This window comes from Chelonoidis abingdonii, chromosome 1 (genome assembly GCF_003597395.2).
Source record: "Chelonoidis abingdonii isolate Lonesome George chromosome 1, CheloAbing_2.0, whole genome shotgun sequence".
NCBI classification, from domain to species: Eukaryota; Metazoa; Chordata; order Testudines; family Testudinidae; genus Chelonoidis; species Chelonoidis abingdonii.
This window is the reverse complement of record NC_133769.1, coordinates 130,661,168-130,677,429: the sequence shown is the minus strand read 5'-3', so window position 1 is coordinate 130,677,429 and position 16,262 is coordinate 130,661,168. Positions and strand designations below refer to the sequence as shown.

Here is a 16,262-nt window from a genome sequence, read left to right as displayed (position 1 = left end):
ATCAGGTGTACTTGTTCCCAGTCCTATGCTTAATGAAACACACCTATCTCTCACACATAATTCATAACTGCTGGTCATTTGGATCAGGGTATGGAATATCAAGTAGTGTTTGGCAAATCATATGACAATGTGTTTTGACAGCATCATAGCCGTGTGGCCATTTTTCCTCACATAGCATGTACTGTATAAACTTTGCTATAGGCACAATCTCAGCATGGTCAGGAATGAAGAATTTCATGCCCACTTTTGAATTTAAATCCACTGCGCAGCAGCTGTATCACAGTACACAACCTTTTGCCACTACACTGACTATCAGTCTGAGGGTACATCTACACTGCAATTAGACACCCGCAGCTGACTTGTGCCAGCCGACTCAGGCTCATGGGTCTCAGGCTGCGGGGCTGTTTAATTGCAGTGTAGATTTTCTGGCTTGAGTTGGAGCCTGAGCTCTGGGACCATCCCACTTCACAGGGTCCTAGAGCTGGGCTCCCACTCAAGCCCAGAGCGGCAATTAAACAGCCCTGCAGCCCAAGCCCCATGAACCCAAGTCGGCTGTCACAAGCCAGCTGCTGGTTTTTAATTGCAACATAGACATACTCTGAGGCATTTCTGTGGTCTCCTACCAGAACATTTAAAAATACTGGTCAAAGGAAAACAATAGTTTTTCTTGTGGAACATGTTAAGTGTATTTAGTCTGAACAATGTTTTTAACTAATCAGATCAGCATTATAAAAATACAGTGTAAACACAATATATGAGAGTTCATTTGTGCCATCCTACAGCCTTAAATCTAAATTAAAGTGAGAAAAGACTGAGGTTCAAAAGGAATTTTCCATTCATTCTTTTTTACTTTAAAACTAATAAGTTTTGTTTGGTAAAAGTAGAGTTTGGTGGTTTTGCCAGAGTACCCTGAATTTATGCAAAGTATAATCTGAGTAAAATGTGTATTAAGCTATAAACAAAAGTATATTCAGATAATCTTAAGGGTCTAATTTTAAACCCACAAAAGCAAAGTGTTCAGAGCCAGATTCTGTTCTCAGTCACACGCTGATCAGCATAAAAGCAGAGTAAGTTAATTTAGTTCAGTGGAGTTACTGAGAGCAGAATCTGGCTCTAAGAGTTCACCATTCTGATGTACATGAGTATTGTATGTAAGATTTCCCCCTACATATTACTAGCAAGGTCTGTCACTGCTAAGGGATAATGGGGCAATTAAATTGATTAAATGATCATACAACTCAATTTGAAGCTGACATATACAGGAGTAACTGAGGCAGAATTTGACCCATTGTTTTTGTCTGAATTCTGAATTCCCCAGTTTCTGTGAGGATAAACTGAGACCTCCACTTATGATATCCATGTCTTACTTCTCTAGGAGGAGAAAGCATATGCATGCAGTGAATTAATGAGATTGCAAAAATATCCAGGAACTGGGTGAGAGAAGTACAAGGAGTTCATCTCAGTGGAGGAACTAGGAAGAAGAGTCCATTTTAGAGGAGTTGTAGAAGCAAGATCAGATTTGAGGGCTGTGAGGATCTATGCCAGTTAGGGAGTGAAGAGGAGATGCTTATTTTTTGGAGACTCCAAAGTTTTGGTTGAAAGAGGCCCCATTTGTTTTTTTAGTAAGAGATGGGTCATGACCCAAACCCTAGATCCAAATACCCATAAACTTTGGACAAGACTGAATTCAGATCCAAATATAATGGCTGGCCTTATTTCCATATGGGCAGAACCAGAATCTCAGATCTGAATCTACTCTTGTTCAGATCCTGATCTGGAGCTGACCTTTGCTGTTCAGACCTATGTCATTAGTTTTAATCTGTTCCTGGAGAAGTATGTTTATGATGGAATAAATAAATCATGGTGGTGAGTATTGTCCATGTGGCACAGAGTTCAGACAACTGAGGGGAAGTATTTCAGAACCCTCAAAAAGATTTAGTTCAAGTTTGGTTCTTAATAAACTTTTTAATTTGTATTATCTGAGGCAGGGAATTGGCAGGATTCTATTTGTTCCAAACTAGTTCTGTCTTTTTTTTCTCTCTCTCTCTTTAGTAGTATCTAATAATGAAAGGGAGTGCATGTATTATGGGCCATAGCATAGAATCATAGATTATCAGGGTTGGAAGGGACCTCAGGATGTAATCTAGTTCAACCCCCTGCTCAAAGCAGGACCAAACCCCAGACAGATTTTTTACCGTAGTTCCCTAAATGGCCCCCTCAAGGACTGAGATCACAACCCTGTGTTTAACAGGCTAATGCTCAAACTGCTGAGCTATCCCTCCTCCCCTCTAGTTGCATGCACAACTCTTACTGCTCTCACTGGAGCTCTGCTAGACAAGTGTTACAGTAAAGGCCATCTGTACTTAAAGTGTATATTTTTCATAGCCCTTAGTGTGACACTGCCTGACTGTGCAAACCCTCCTCAAAATATGTAATTACTCATGCAAGTAGGCCTATAGAAGTCAATAAAAGCTACAAGTATCCAGCACCTTTGAAACCAGGCATCTTTTTTAGAGCTTGCCAGAACATAAAAATCCTTTCCCACAAAAAAAAAATCATGTTTTTGAAACATGTTCATCCCGAATTTTTCATTAGAAGGGTTTTGAGAGAAATTCCACTTCAGGAGAACCAAAACATAATTTTTCAACTTCCCATCTTCTGACCTGAAAGGATCTTGTCAATTTCACAAAGGAAATTGACAAGAATCTTCCTGTTCCAGTATGGAGCTGCAGAGAACTGGGGTGCCCAACCTCCTCATCCACCCCTTCCCCCCAGTTCTAGGGCCAGAAAGGCAGAAAACCAGTGCTTCATGGGTGAGTCAGATCACTCCAGATCTCTCTGCCCCTCCAGCTCCTGAAGCTGGGAAGAAGCAGAGAGTCAGGGTGTTTAGCCTCCACAGCCCTCCAGGAAAGCTTTTCTCAGTTTTACTGGCAAAAAGTGAAACTGACAAGAACCTTCCAGGCAGGCAGGGAGCCAGGGAGCTGGCATTTCACTTTTCAGTATTGCCAACCCCAAACATTCAAAAATCTTAAGTCAGACCCTAAAAAATCATGAAATTATTAATTTAGAAAAATCTCCTCATCTTTCATCCAGACCAAATTGTTTTTTTTCTGAGCCTCTATGGTATAGTTGCTTCATATTTCCCAGCTTTTCTTTACAACCATGGAAGTTAGAAACTTTACTCTTTAAAAAATATGAAAGCTAAGATTTTCATGCAGTCTCTTGATCCCAGCATCTGGGAATTGAAGAAAAACACCAGATAGCACAAGACTTGCAATAAAATCATGAGAGTAGGCAACACAGCACTGAATATACTGTTAACTATTTTATGACTGCAGAATAATGGGTTTATACTGGACAAAACCAAACTTACTTTTCTGTCTAGGAACAACCATACATTATGATCTCTGAATTAATTTCAAAGCTGAGTCTCTTTTCAAGCTCATACAGGCAATGGCTGCAACAGCACTGAATATTTTTACTGTGTATTATTCCAGGATATAAATGAAATCTTACATAAATGCTGATTAAGTAAATTAAACAAGTAATGCTTAATTCTGAACAAATATTTCTAAAGTTTAAAGCCTTTAACTGGAATATCAGTTGACACATTTTTGGTAATTGCTTTGCCTGGCTATAACAAGACTCCTTCTTTTCATTAGTTCCATCTGAGTAATAGACTAAACAAATTATGCTTAATATACCCATTCCCATCAAATATGTATTTTCTCCCCTAATCACAATCCATCCTTTAAAACATATGTTCTGTTCCTCTCTATTATACAACTTACATTAGGAATAATGTATCTTTCTGATAAGTCAAAATGGTTAAATCTCACAGAGATGTACTGCTTTGAAGTTGTCATTGTTATACAATATGCATTATGGTTCCAATCCTGCAGTGAGTTACACATCTGCTTTATGTATTGTGAGTAATTCCATGAATTTTTGTGTGACCAGTTATAGTAAGTAAATTTAAGCACGTGCATAAGTCTTTGCAGGATTAGGGGCTGTGTGAGTGTCTGTATAAGGATACTCAGATATTCTGTGTATTAAAATGTTTTGCTGTCTTCATTATACATATTTCTATATAGTTATATGAATTCTCTATTTGATATGTATAATAGAGACGTACGGGCTCATGCACAGTATGTTTTTAGTACACAATATATGTGTGGTGTCACATAGTGTATAGTACTATACTGATCTGTTTAAATATATTTTCAGATGTTGATGAATGTAGCATCAACAACGGTAGCTGCGACCATGGGTGCATTAATACAATGGGGAGCTATGAGTGTGTCTGTCCACCTGGAAAGAAGCTTCACTGGAATAAAAAGGACTGTGTTGGTAAGTGAGTAACTTTTACTTTCATGTGATTGCATCATGCCTGTTTTCCACTTGGGTACAGTAACTTGGAAAGGTCAGAAATAGAAGCCTATTTTTGATGGACCACATTGGAGTCTGTGACACTCACTGTGTGTAGTCAGGTACTCCATGGTTAAACCTCTATTACAGCCACAGCCATGTCTTTTTCTTGAGCTTTGCAGCATTATGGGTCTAATTTTAAACACAACAGAAGCTGCTGTGCTGGGACAATAACTTCTGGCACTATCTCTGAAACATATTTTCATTTGATTTACATATTTCTGAAGTGGGTGGGTGTGGCGTAAGGTTAACCTATCATTAACATTGGTAAAACTCTTTTTTACCTGAGCACCTTCTGATAGCTGTGTTTGGGGCCTGATCCTGCACTCCTCATTCAGGCAAAACACCCACTTACTCCAGTCAGTGTTCTGGCCTGGTGAGGACCACAGAGGCTGCCATGTGTTTAAAACAGCGGCACATTGTAACCCTCAAGGTTGTTTTTATTTAAGACTCTGTGGTGGCCTTTGTGATATCAATTGATGGTGTTTTATCAGTTTCTAAAGGACATGTTCACATCACAAAAATGGCAACCACCGCTAACACTAATAAGCATTAATTGACAGAAGTCAATGGCGGAATGGACACATAGCCTGAACTTCCTCGGAGATTGGAATACCTCCTATTATTATTATTATTATAGACACGGGCCTGGTTTTTGGGGCTGTTTTGTTTTGTTATACTTATTATTATTATTTAAAATAACAGAGCAGACTTTGTGAGAAGAATTTACATACACACACCAAGGCACAAACTACAAATACTTATGCATGTGTGTAACTTTATCTGAGTAATCTCTCCACGAGACTACTCACATCCATTCATGTTTGCAGGATATGGCCAAACATCACTCCTGCACTCAGATCTTGTCTTCCCATTTCCATTCCGGAGTGGATCTTTAAGGCCAGCCTAGAAACCTCTGAAAACAGAGATTCTTCCTAGCGGTCTGACTGCTCCTTGGCTTTTTGACTAAAATAAAGCGTAATATGAGTTCAATAGCTGATGCATGAAATGCCACCATGCTTCAAGTACAGTGACTCAGCTGCCTTGTAAGACAGGAAATGCCTAAGGAAAAGGCACAGAGATGGATAGCTAATAAAAACGCTGAAGAATAACAAAGTGAAGTCATATTGACATTCCACAATATTTCCCTATCATACAAAACAGACATTGTCTGCCCCCTTCTGCCAATTTCATATGAATTCTATTTTTTTTAAATGATGGTGCTGACATTTTAGAAATCATTTAACCTAAACCTGTGTTTAGATTTAAAACTGCTAGGAATTAATGTAATTGTCAAGCATGTATTGATAGCCAGATAGAATAATAGATAAGGAAGTTTACTTAATAGAATATAACCATCTATATAGGGAAGGCAGTTTGGTGACGTGGATAAAACACTGGGCTGGAAATGAGGGGATTGTGTTCTGTTTCCAGCTTTTCCCCTGGCTTTCTCTGTGATCACAGCCAAGTCACCATGCTATTGTGTGCCTCAATTTCCCCACTTTTCTTTGTAAAGTTCTTTCTGATCTGTGGAAGAAAAGTGCTATATTCAAGCTAAGTATTGTTATAGGAACTAGAGATGGAAAATTCTTTCTAGGCCATCTAGATTGTCATCCTACCAGTGTACAAACTAGTCCTCAGAAATGAGCTATAAGCTAACAACAGGAATGATAATCTTTTGAGATCTAATATATAATTACACCAATAACGTATTGTATTGTATTCCCCCTCATTCTATTAAAAAAAATTGTTCCCACAATAAAAGGCTCTTTTAAGAATGTTTTCATAGTCATAAATTTTTCTTCATTCATTGTAATCTCTTGTTGGAAGCCTAAAAATAAAACATCCTTCTTGACTGATGTTGTCCATTATTATTTGTTGGACAGTGATTTCTCCCCTATATTTCTAACAAGGATTACAATGAACATAATCTTTCTGCTGATCTTGTTTTTTACCAGCATAGTCTGGAGAAAACTGTGTTAGAAACTACTGTTACAACATGAGAATATATAGTGAATACTCAGTAACTCATGAACATTCAAGCTACAGAATCCTCTTTTGCTCAATAGTAACAGTTTGTACTTCTATACAGTAATCTTCTCAGTCCAGAGATCTCAGTGTTTTACAAACTTTACTCAATTAAGCATCAAAACAGTCCTGTGAGTGAAATAAGTATGATTATTCCCTTATTCCAGATTCAGAAATCAAGAGAAGTTGAAGGGACTTGCACACATTTAAACAATAGATCAGGGAAGCTGGGAATATAATGTAGATATCCGGACTCTGTCCCGGTACCCTTGCTCTAACCTGTGCTCCCATTTTACTCAGCACAAGCCAGCCAAGATTGTTCAACTAATCCATTTTAATTGGTCTATTTTATCTGGGCCCTGCTTAGTTCCACCCACACTTTTGAACCTGGCAGACTATCACTGGTGGATCCCAGACAGGCATGGCTGTCAATCCATTGGGTTTTGATGCTGCAGTTCTAAACTCCCAATAGCTGCAGTATACAAAGCCATACAATTGCCGTATTGGAACCCAGCAGGAAGGAAAGCAGGGTTCAGCCAATGGGATCTTATAAAGCAAGAGCTATCTAATGAGGTGTGTCAGGAAACTATCAGGAGAAAGTGGCCTCAGAGACATAGGGTATGTCTACACTACCAAGTGCTACATTGATACGGGTTGACATACCTGTGCTAACTTTATTCTAGGTAGCACGGTTGAAATAGTAGTGAAGATGCAGCAGCATGGGCTTTAGAGCTAGTGGTGCAATCCCACCAGGGATCTTGTGGGTACATACAGTGCAAGCCTGCATCAGGATTGGTGCTGCTGTATCTTTGCTGCTATTTTTAGCCGTGTTAGTATGGGTATGACAACCCATGCCACAATCATCCCTCTGATGGCAGTGTACACATACCTATATATGTCTCTGCTGATTTTGTATGGGTTTTAAGCAGGATTAGCCATACAGAAACTAAATGTAGTTTTGAAAACCCAATTAACCTTTTAGTACCTGCTTGAAGAAGGGCCTAACAACCCTTCAACTCCTTAGTTCAAACAAAATATAAAAAAGAAAGTTACAAAAGAGAGCGAAAGAAAAGTGTTTAGGTATCATAGCGTTGATATGGATACTGATGACACCTACTGGCTACAGCTGAGAAATGCACATAACAGTAATTTGTGTTTATAATAATGATTTTTGTTTAAAATAGTTCTTTGCATCTCAAGGAATTTTAGTGTAAATCCTTTATTGGTATCACTTAATCCATTACTGACATGCAGTCACTTCTGTGCTGAATCCCAGAAATTGTTCAACAGCTCACAGTAAAATTGCATAACAGTTCAGCATGGGAAATGAGAAATACCTTATCCAAATTCAACTTTAATTAGCAGTTATTAAACTAAATGCTACAGAATTGCAATTGATTGGCATGCTTCCAGTACACAAGAGTTACACTCCTTTAAAGGTACATGCCAGGGGTATTTACACTGATACAGAGTGGTCAGAACTTCTATTTGGGTGTCATCTGAAAGACGTCCCCTTCTGTAGCACAGTGTCTCTTCAAAGCAGTGTGCTGGGGCATTGGTTCAGAGAGAAGAATACCCCTTGCTTGACTCATCCCTAGCACTTCCTGAAGCATCTCAGCCCTCTTTGGAGGTTTTCTATTCCAAGATGAGGAAGTTGAGAGTTGAGCAGGAATTAAAAAGAAAGAGGTGCTGAGAGCATAGTCAGTGAGTGCTGGAAATGGGAAATGGGAAACACTACTTTGCAAGAATTTCAGTAAACAAGTTTTAGTGAAAGTGACTCCTGTGTTTGTTGTTGCAGTGGGTCCCATGGTACACTATGAATAGGGTAATATTACTCAAAAAAAGGCCAGGGATCTCATACGACTACTATTACCCGCCAACTTCTGAGACTAGATTTTGCACTGAATTTCTTCAATAACTAGTAGTACACCCGAGCTTCAAAATCTAGATCTGGATTTGGAGCATTCTGGTATTTGGGGATTTTCTGATGCAGATTTTGGGCTCAGCTTATTATAAAGATATGAGCCAGGTGCAAACTTTAAATCCAGATCCAGGTTCAAATGCCAGATATTCTCCCCGCAACATACACAAAGCTTAGGGATGCTTGGACATGGATTATTGTTCATGCCTGTCTCTGCTAGTAATACTGTGGTTCACTATTGTCAGGGAGCAGCCTGTTAAGGCTGCCAGGTTGCACAGGCTGATTTTTTATTTCTTCTTCCTCAGAGATGGTGAAATGCCTCCCAAATGCCAAACCAGCTCCTAAGGCTCAACTTGTCTGTAGTAAATCAGGAGGAATAGAGAGCTGCTTTTTGTCATGCCCTTCCAATACACTTTTTGTTCCAGGTTGGTACAATACTGCATTTTCATATCTACTCGTACATAAGGTGACCTTGTTTTGTTTTGTTTTGTTTTAATTGTATTTATAACACTTTCATTAAGTTTTTATTGTGAACAAATACAAGGGGGGAAACATTACTTGTAGATTAAAGTACATGTGCAAATGCTCATTAAACACAATTACAGCACACTATAAGGACCTGATCCTGTGACTTGCTAAGCACCTCCAACTCTCATTGCAGGGTTGGGCTCTACTTAATTAAATATAGGTGACATTTGAGAAAACAATAAAAGAAGTACTAAAATAGCGAAAGGCTATGAAGGACTAATGTGTTATCTAGAATACAATGCTAAAGAGAAACTTAACTAAATTAAAGTATCAATTCAGCAAATTCCAGAACCTTGAACAAATGAAATAATTAATTTCAGCTAATTCCAGCCAGTTCTTCATTATAGCAATAAAGCCACCTCAGCCCTCCCCAAATATCTGCTTAGAAAGATGGACTGTACATTATATCTTGCAAGTCAGCCTAATTGGGTAGTTGGACAAGGGTGGGGAGTGAATTCCAAAGAAAGGGGCCCACATGCACATACCCTGTCAGGAGCCCAGCAGTGGCAATATGGCATGGAGATAAAGGAGGCCTCAGGCAGGTTCCAGACTAATTAGGGTACTGTAAGTCATAATGAACAACTTCAACTCCAATGCCACAATGCAAAGAACTTCATCGCTCACACAGGGACTTGGCAGAGCAATTACCTCATCTTAACTTTATCCTAAGACACACACAACAAATGGACATTCTCTATCAGATCTAGTTTTGTGGGGGAAGACTTCCTACACTTGAGACTGAAAATTAACTGCATGGCAACAAACCCATCCTCAGCTGTGTTATTTGCTGCATTAACATGACACTAGAATCAACTATTACAAAACTAGTCTGTCTGGGTCTCAATTAGCCATGCACTGCCAATTACCTCATCCTTTTTTGCCTATATTTTGCTGTATCACTTACTACAGGTTCCTGTTCTCTACATAGTTTTTTTTTTAATTTAATATTAACTGTTCCTATATCTTCTCTCTCCCTTTCAGAGATTTATATACAATATGATCCTTTTGTATTTGCTTTTGGTGCTGTTAAATGCTGTGCAGAGATTCTAGTTTTATTATCAGTCTAGCAGAGAGAGGTGAAAAGCTGTACTTAATTTGCACACACAAATGCACAGTTTTGACCATGTAGTGAATAAGCCCTATTATGGCGCTTGAGGTGTTATATTTTTCTTTTAAAATTTCCGTCAAAATGCTGAAATTAGAATTACTCAGTAAAGCATGTCATGTATTTGTGAATTAAGTGAGATTATCAAAGCCCATTGACTGTGAGTTACAAACACAATAAAGTATTTGCTGATCATTGCCCTTAAATGATTCATGGTTAGCATCATGGTTAGCATCATACACCTTGTGAATAAGATGTGGAATTCCAGTGATGGAAGAACATAAAGTTTGTAGTCAACAGTTGGAAACAGGTAGACTTTGGCAAACTCAAGTCTGTCCCCATTCAACCCTTCCAAAGGTTAATTAGACACACAAAGTAGATAATTGATGTGATTATTCAAAAATTGTGTGTTCATGCTGATTAGTGAAGAGTGAGGAGAATGTGTCAGAAAGGATTTTTTGTATATGCCTCACTCTGCATCCACTTTTTCATTTCTGTTCAGATTCAGAGAATAGTTACACACTGAGCTGTGGAGTTCCAGTCCAGCAAGGCAAAGCCCAACAGAAACGCAACACAACACTTCCCAATTGTGCAGGTGTGTACTACATAATTCGCATGTGTGCACATGCGTTTTGATATATCTAAATATAAATAGATATTGATAGATATCTAATATATAAATAGCATCCAAAAAAGTGTTTTAAAAGAATGTTAGGGTTGAAAGTTGAGCACTTAAAAGTTAGGAAATACCATAATTAAGGTTGTTTATGCAAGCCCTTAGGCCCCCTTATGAATATTTATTAGGATTCCCGTCTTTAGCTACATGATTGCATACTATTGTTTCCAGTGATCCTGAGCAGGAATATGTTCAGCCGGTGGGGGGATATGGCACATGTACAGTCCAATAAACATATAGGAGTTTTGAGGGGCTGGACTATGTTCAATGAGGATGGAATTTTTGAGAATTTAGCTGCCAAATTGTAACAAGTTTCTAACTGAGCATGTGCAAACTGCATTTTGTAACATGGCCAAATTTGGGCACATTTTCACAGGGGCAATAAAAGGCACTCTTGGCACCAGGGTTTCCCCCCACCCTCGCACTAAATTTTAAAACCTAGCTCCAGAGCATGGAGGTGCCAGAGCTTCTCAACAAAATGGTTGTAAGAATTTTGTTTAACATGGGCAAACAATATATTTTTCCATAATCTTGTCTTCCAAAAACTATTTTTGCTAAAACTTTTTAAAATAAGCCAGCCTGAGGCAGACATCCCACATCGAAAATTTCAGCCCCAGTGTTTAAAGTTCAGCTAAGTTATAAGCAACTGAGAACAGGACGTTAGAATGTAACATCTGCTGATGTTATGTTATCAGGACTCTAGATATTTCACTGCCTATTTTCCTTGAATGGAGAGTTGATTTATCTTCTGGTTGTATTTTCCCAGTTTTATAAATAAATATTGTATATATACATAATGTATATTGGGAGGTGTTGGGGTATGAGCTTAGTAGATAACCAATAAGCTGCACAAGTGATGCTACAGGAAAAACGGGTGACGCACTGCTAAGCATGCGTGAGACTTAGCTGTGTTGTCTGTTAGTGCTCTCATCAGAAGAAGTCCATGCTGACTGGGAAGGAGACAGGTTGGGTGTAGGTTTTTCAGCTACAATTAAGTAGTTCAAAGGCAGTTATCTTTGCTAGAAAGGCAAGTAACAGTTACATTTGCCAGTCAATCCTGAGTTGTGTAGCAACTTTTGGAGTCCTGCAAGCTTAACATCAGCAGCTGCTGCTGCAAGACATGTTTTGATTGAAAGAGGGAGAATAGAGCTTGTGAGCCATAGACTGCAGTAAAGTAGTTAAAGGCAGTTCTTTTTGCCATACAGGCAAGAGATAGTTTTAAACTGCCAACAGTGTAACTCCATTTAATTAATTTTACATTAGAGTAATGAGATCAGAATCAAACCCGTAGTAATTTGGGGAGTCAGGAGTAGAGATAGAAAAATTATAGCAGTTGGTTTTATTAATGCAGCCAAACATCACCAAGACTGCACAGGCAAGCTCGCAAGGAAGAATGCCAGTTCAGTTGGTTTCTTCAGATCTCTGCCCACCCGCTGAATATCAGGGTATAATCACACTCACTGAAAAAACTCTCATTGGCTGGTGAGAGTCTGTAGACCTGGGAGTATTCTCATCTGTTTGTGGGAAAAGTAGCTGTATGGAATTTAATTCAAGAGTCACATATAGAATGTACACAAGGTAAAGAAAGAGTTATAGATTCATTGAGTCCTGTCTCTCCTTTATGTTACAAGGAGACTACAGCTTCATTTCAAAAATAGGTGCCAGGTCCCTTTAAGACTACATTAAGAATTATAACTTTTAATTTTATTTCAACAGATTCATTAGCCCCACCGATCAAGCAGAAAGCTCGCTTTAAAATTAAAGATGCAAAGTGCCATTTACGGCCTCGGAGCAAAGAAAAGATTAAAGACATTGGGAAGCAAACTATTATAGGTATGTCATTTTTTGTAACACATGAGCAGAGAGTCAGCAATGGTTCTTTTAGTTCGTTTTGATAACTTGTGATTATTGTGCAGATGGAGAAAGTTATGGTTTACAAATATGGACCTTAATTAAGTTCAGGCCAGGATTCAGATTCAAACTGAATTTGGGCTAGGTTTTAGATTTGACAGTGCTGAAAACTTAGAGTTGTTTTTGCCAGGTATTGGCCCCAAATGGCAGTAATCTCATGAATTCAGGTGGTCTTGCTAAATGGCTAGCATCGTCATTGGTAGAATACCCATGAGATGGATAGCTACTGGCCAAGGGGAAGTAGAATGACACCATGTCGGCTAAATTTGTTTTTGTTTCCTAGAATTAGATTTCTAAAATAAAATTTATGATAGCAAGACATATTATTATTACTAATTTTATTTTATTATGCTAGGATTGGGGTCTCATTGTGCTGGTGGCTGTACCTAAACAGACGAGACAGCAGCTGCACAGGAAATCTATAATCTAAATCTAATATACCAGGGATTCTCAAACTGGGGGTCAGGACCCTTCAGGGGGTTGCGAGGTTATTACATGGGGGGGTCGTGAGCTGTCAGCCTCCATCCCAGACCCCACTTTGCATCCAGAATTTATAATGGTGTTAAATATATTTAAAAGTGTTTTTAATTTATAAGGGGAGGTCGCACTCAGAGGCTTGCTATGTGAAAGGGGTCACCAGTACAAAAGCTTGAGAATCACTGTAATATACCATGCAATCTTCAGTTTGCTTCCCTTATACTGGAATGTTAGGCTATGGTATTACAAAAAAGATCAAGAAAGTGGAGTGAGTTAGACATAATTTCTAATTTTAGCAAAATCAGAAATGAAGTCCCAGCATTTGATTTGAGTATAAATATTTTCATGAATTCTTTAAAGATTTTCTTTCTTTTGCTTTAAACATTCCCATGTAGTAACTGCAACCTCGGTAGTGTGGGATTGTTATCTGATTGTGTTTATAGGACCAAGAAAGAGAAGCTGACTAAACACAAAAGTGAGATTAACCATTCTAAACTGAGTGCCCAAATAGAGTGAAGGACAAAAAGTAAATAAACAACATAAACAGTGAAATGGAAAGTAGATTGTGAAAACTGTTTGTTTCCACTTTGATAATCTAGGCTATTATTAGGAGCACAGAAAAGGATCATCCTGAGCATCCCTTTCAAAGTTAAACAGAAAAGAGAGGTTTTAAATGATAAAAATCTAACCATTTTTAATTACATATACCATGGCATGTCTTTGAGATGTCAAGTGAAGTCAAAATAGAGGCATTTGCTTTGCACAAACTAGATATCATAGAATATCAGGGTTGGAAGGGACCTCAAGGGGTCATCTAGTCCAATTGCCTGCTCAAAACAGGACTAATCCCCACACAGATTTTTGGCCCCCTCAAGGATTGAATTTACAACTCTGGATTTAGCAGGCCAATGCTCAAACCACTGAGCTACCCCTCCCTTCTCCTGCCATGCTTATCAATTGAGGTCCTAGTTTGGAATGCTTTTGCAATAGATAGACCTGGGACTTTACCTGCACATCAATTGCAGGCTTCTGGTTTGAGGTTTTTGTAGATTTCCCTGAGTAGATTATGGCAAATTATTTTTAAAGATATGTTAGATTTTTTTTCTTTTCTTTTTCCCTCTTGGTGTCACTGCAGAGCAGAGTTAAGGTTGTTTGAGTGTCCTAATTGTGAATTTCCATACCGTACTGTTAAATTTAAAAGAAGTCCAAATATGTTAATTCTGAAATTCCTGGGTTTATAATGCTTAGTTTTGGTATAATTATAACATCCCAGTCATGTATTTTACTCTAAATTACTGAGCTGTACTCTCAATCTTAATTCCCGATTAACATAGATTTGTCTGGAAATTTCCTTATTTAAAAAAAATCACACATAAACACTAAATAGAAACAATAGAATATTATAATAGAATTTGAAGATTGTTTTTCATTTAATTTCATAATTTATCTTAACCTACAATGTAACTATTCTCCTCTCTCTAATTTTCAAAGCACCAGTAAAATAATTATCTTATTGCTTAAAGTGCTATCTTGTCATCATGGTTGTTTTCCTTCTATAACATTTGGCTATCAAAACCATTTTGAAAGCCACAGAAATTCTTTTTCAGCCCATATTGTAAGTGTATTTTCTTGGCTGTATTTGCTTTATACTTTGCTAGCTATTTGCCTTGTATCTATAATTTCATCTGATTTGAATGAATGCTACCAATTGTATGATTACACAGTAAGATTATATAATATAATACTATACCCAAAACAAAATACTCTTGGTGGCTTTGGTGTTGTAGAGTTGTGCACTACAGCACTGGAAAGGCCACTGTGGCACTGATGGCTTGTCTACACTACCGCGGTAAATCGATCTAAGCTATGCTACTTCAGTTACATGAATAACATAACTGAAGTCGACAAAGCTAGATCCACTTACAGCGGTGCCACGCAGTGTCGACAGGAGATGCTCTCCCACTGACTTACCTTACTCTTCTAGAGAAGGTGGAATACAGAAATCGACAGGAGAGCACTATATCGATTGCAGCAGCACCAGTTTAGTTCCATAGTGAAGACGTACCCTCAGTTATTAAAAGCCAGGTGGATATCCCCGAAATCTCTGTACAGGCACATGAATGCTTATCTAGTTGTCTCCTAACTGAGATAACTCCCTTCCGCCTCAGTAGCTCTGTGTTTTTAAATAGTCTTTTCAATTTTCCTAGGCTGTATACACCAAACTTAAAACCTTATAAAATATATTTATAGCCTTCCACTCAAAGGAATTTTGAAAAACATTGTTGCCTAATGGTTATCACAATATAAATGTTGCCTAGTGGCTAGAACACAAGTGTGAAGCCATACTTCTACATTTGGTCTTTGCTCTTCATCTGTCTTGTAATGTGACATTATGCAAGTGAACACTCTGATTTAATTTAATCATCAATAAACTAAGCGTAAAACATTACTTTTATTTAATGTTTGAAAAGAGCTTCCACATCCTTAGACATAGTATGTGGAAAATATTTATTATCCTTATTAAAGACACAAACAGTATCAACACACAGCTAAGCATTGCCATTCTGTCTGTGCTGTATGGGCTTCTTTTCGTGCCCTCACTTACAACAAGCAAAAATTGCACAAATAAGGGTATGTCTAACAATGCATGTGGAATGTTACAAAATCTGCCAGAGCATTAATATTAACCCAGCTGAAATATCACACACCAGCTTGTCACTTGCTACCTTGCTACTTGATTTCTCTTCCATGTCACTTCTGTTATGCAAAGGAGGTCAATTCCCTTGTACAGACAACTGCCAGGTGACCTTTGTGAACCTCAAGTGTGATTCCTCCAAGAAAAAACGTCGGGGCCGCAAGTCACCATCGAAAGAAGTGTCACATATCACTGCCGAATTCGAAGTGGAGATGAAGTCTGAGGAAGTCTCAGGTGTGTGGAAGATCTTTTCTGGAGTTCTGTGGGGAAATCGTATAGCAGTGCCTCACTGTGGTCGACAATTGCCAGTATCTCTCTGCTGCTGTTTCACCAGGCCTGTCTACAAAGCACATTACCCAAACCATAATGGAACAGCCCATCCCCACTCAGAACTTCCATTGACTTCAGTGGAAGTTCTGCAGTCAGGATGACTAGGATGCAGCATGAAATTCAGCTAATAGCTGCAAATGAGCCAAAAGATCTGATCTGGAGC

The 16,262-nt window shown here is 38.4% G+C and overlaps 1 protein-coding gene across 7 annotated transcripts in view; it reads left to right on the top strand.

Annotated features, from left to right (window-relative positions):
- SCUBE1 (signal peptide, CUB domain and EGF like domain containing 1) overlaps positions 1-16,262 on the top strand; it is a 302,108-nt gene that overhangs the window by 245,670 nt on the left and 40,176 nt on the right. For 4 of the 7 annotated variants that reach the window (XM_032762480.2, XM_032762487.1, XM_032762484.1 and 1 more), the window contains 5 exons: positions 4,228-4,350; positions 8,683-8,802; positions 10,513-10,605; positions 12,403-12,519; positions 15,845-16,003. In XM_032762480.2, coding sequence (XP_032618371.2) covers positions 4,228-4,350; positions 8,683-8,802; positions 10,513-10,605; positions 12,403-12,519; positions 15,845-16,003 — 612 coding nt within the window. The remainder of the gene's footprint in view (positions 1-4,227; positions 4,351-8,682; positions 8,803-10,512; positions 10,606-12,402; positions 12,520-15,844; positions 16,004-16,262) is intronic. The other 3 variants (XM_032762488.1, XM_032762485.1, XM_032762481.1) reach the window with 1 other exon arrangement.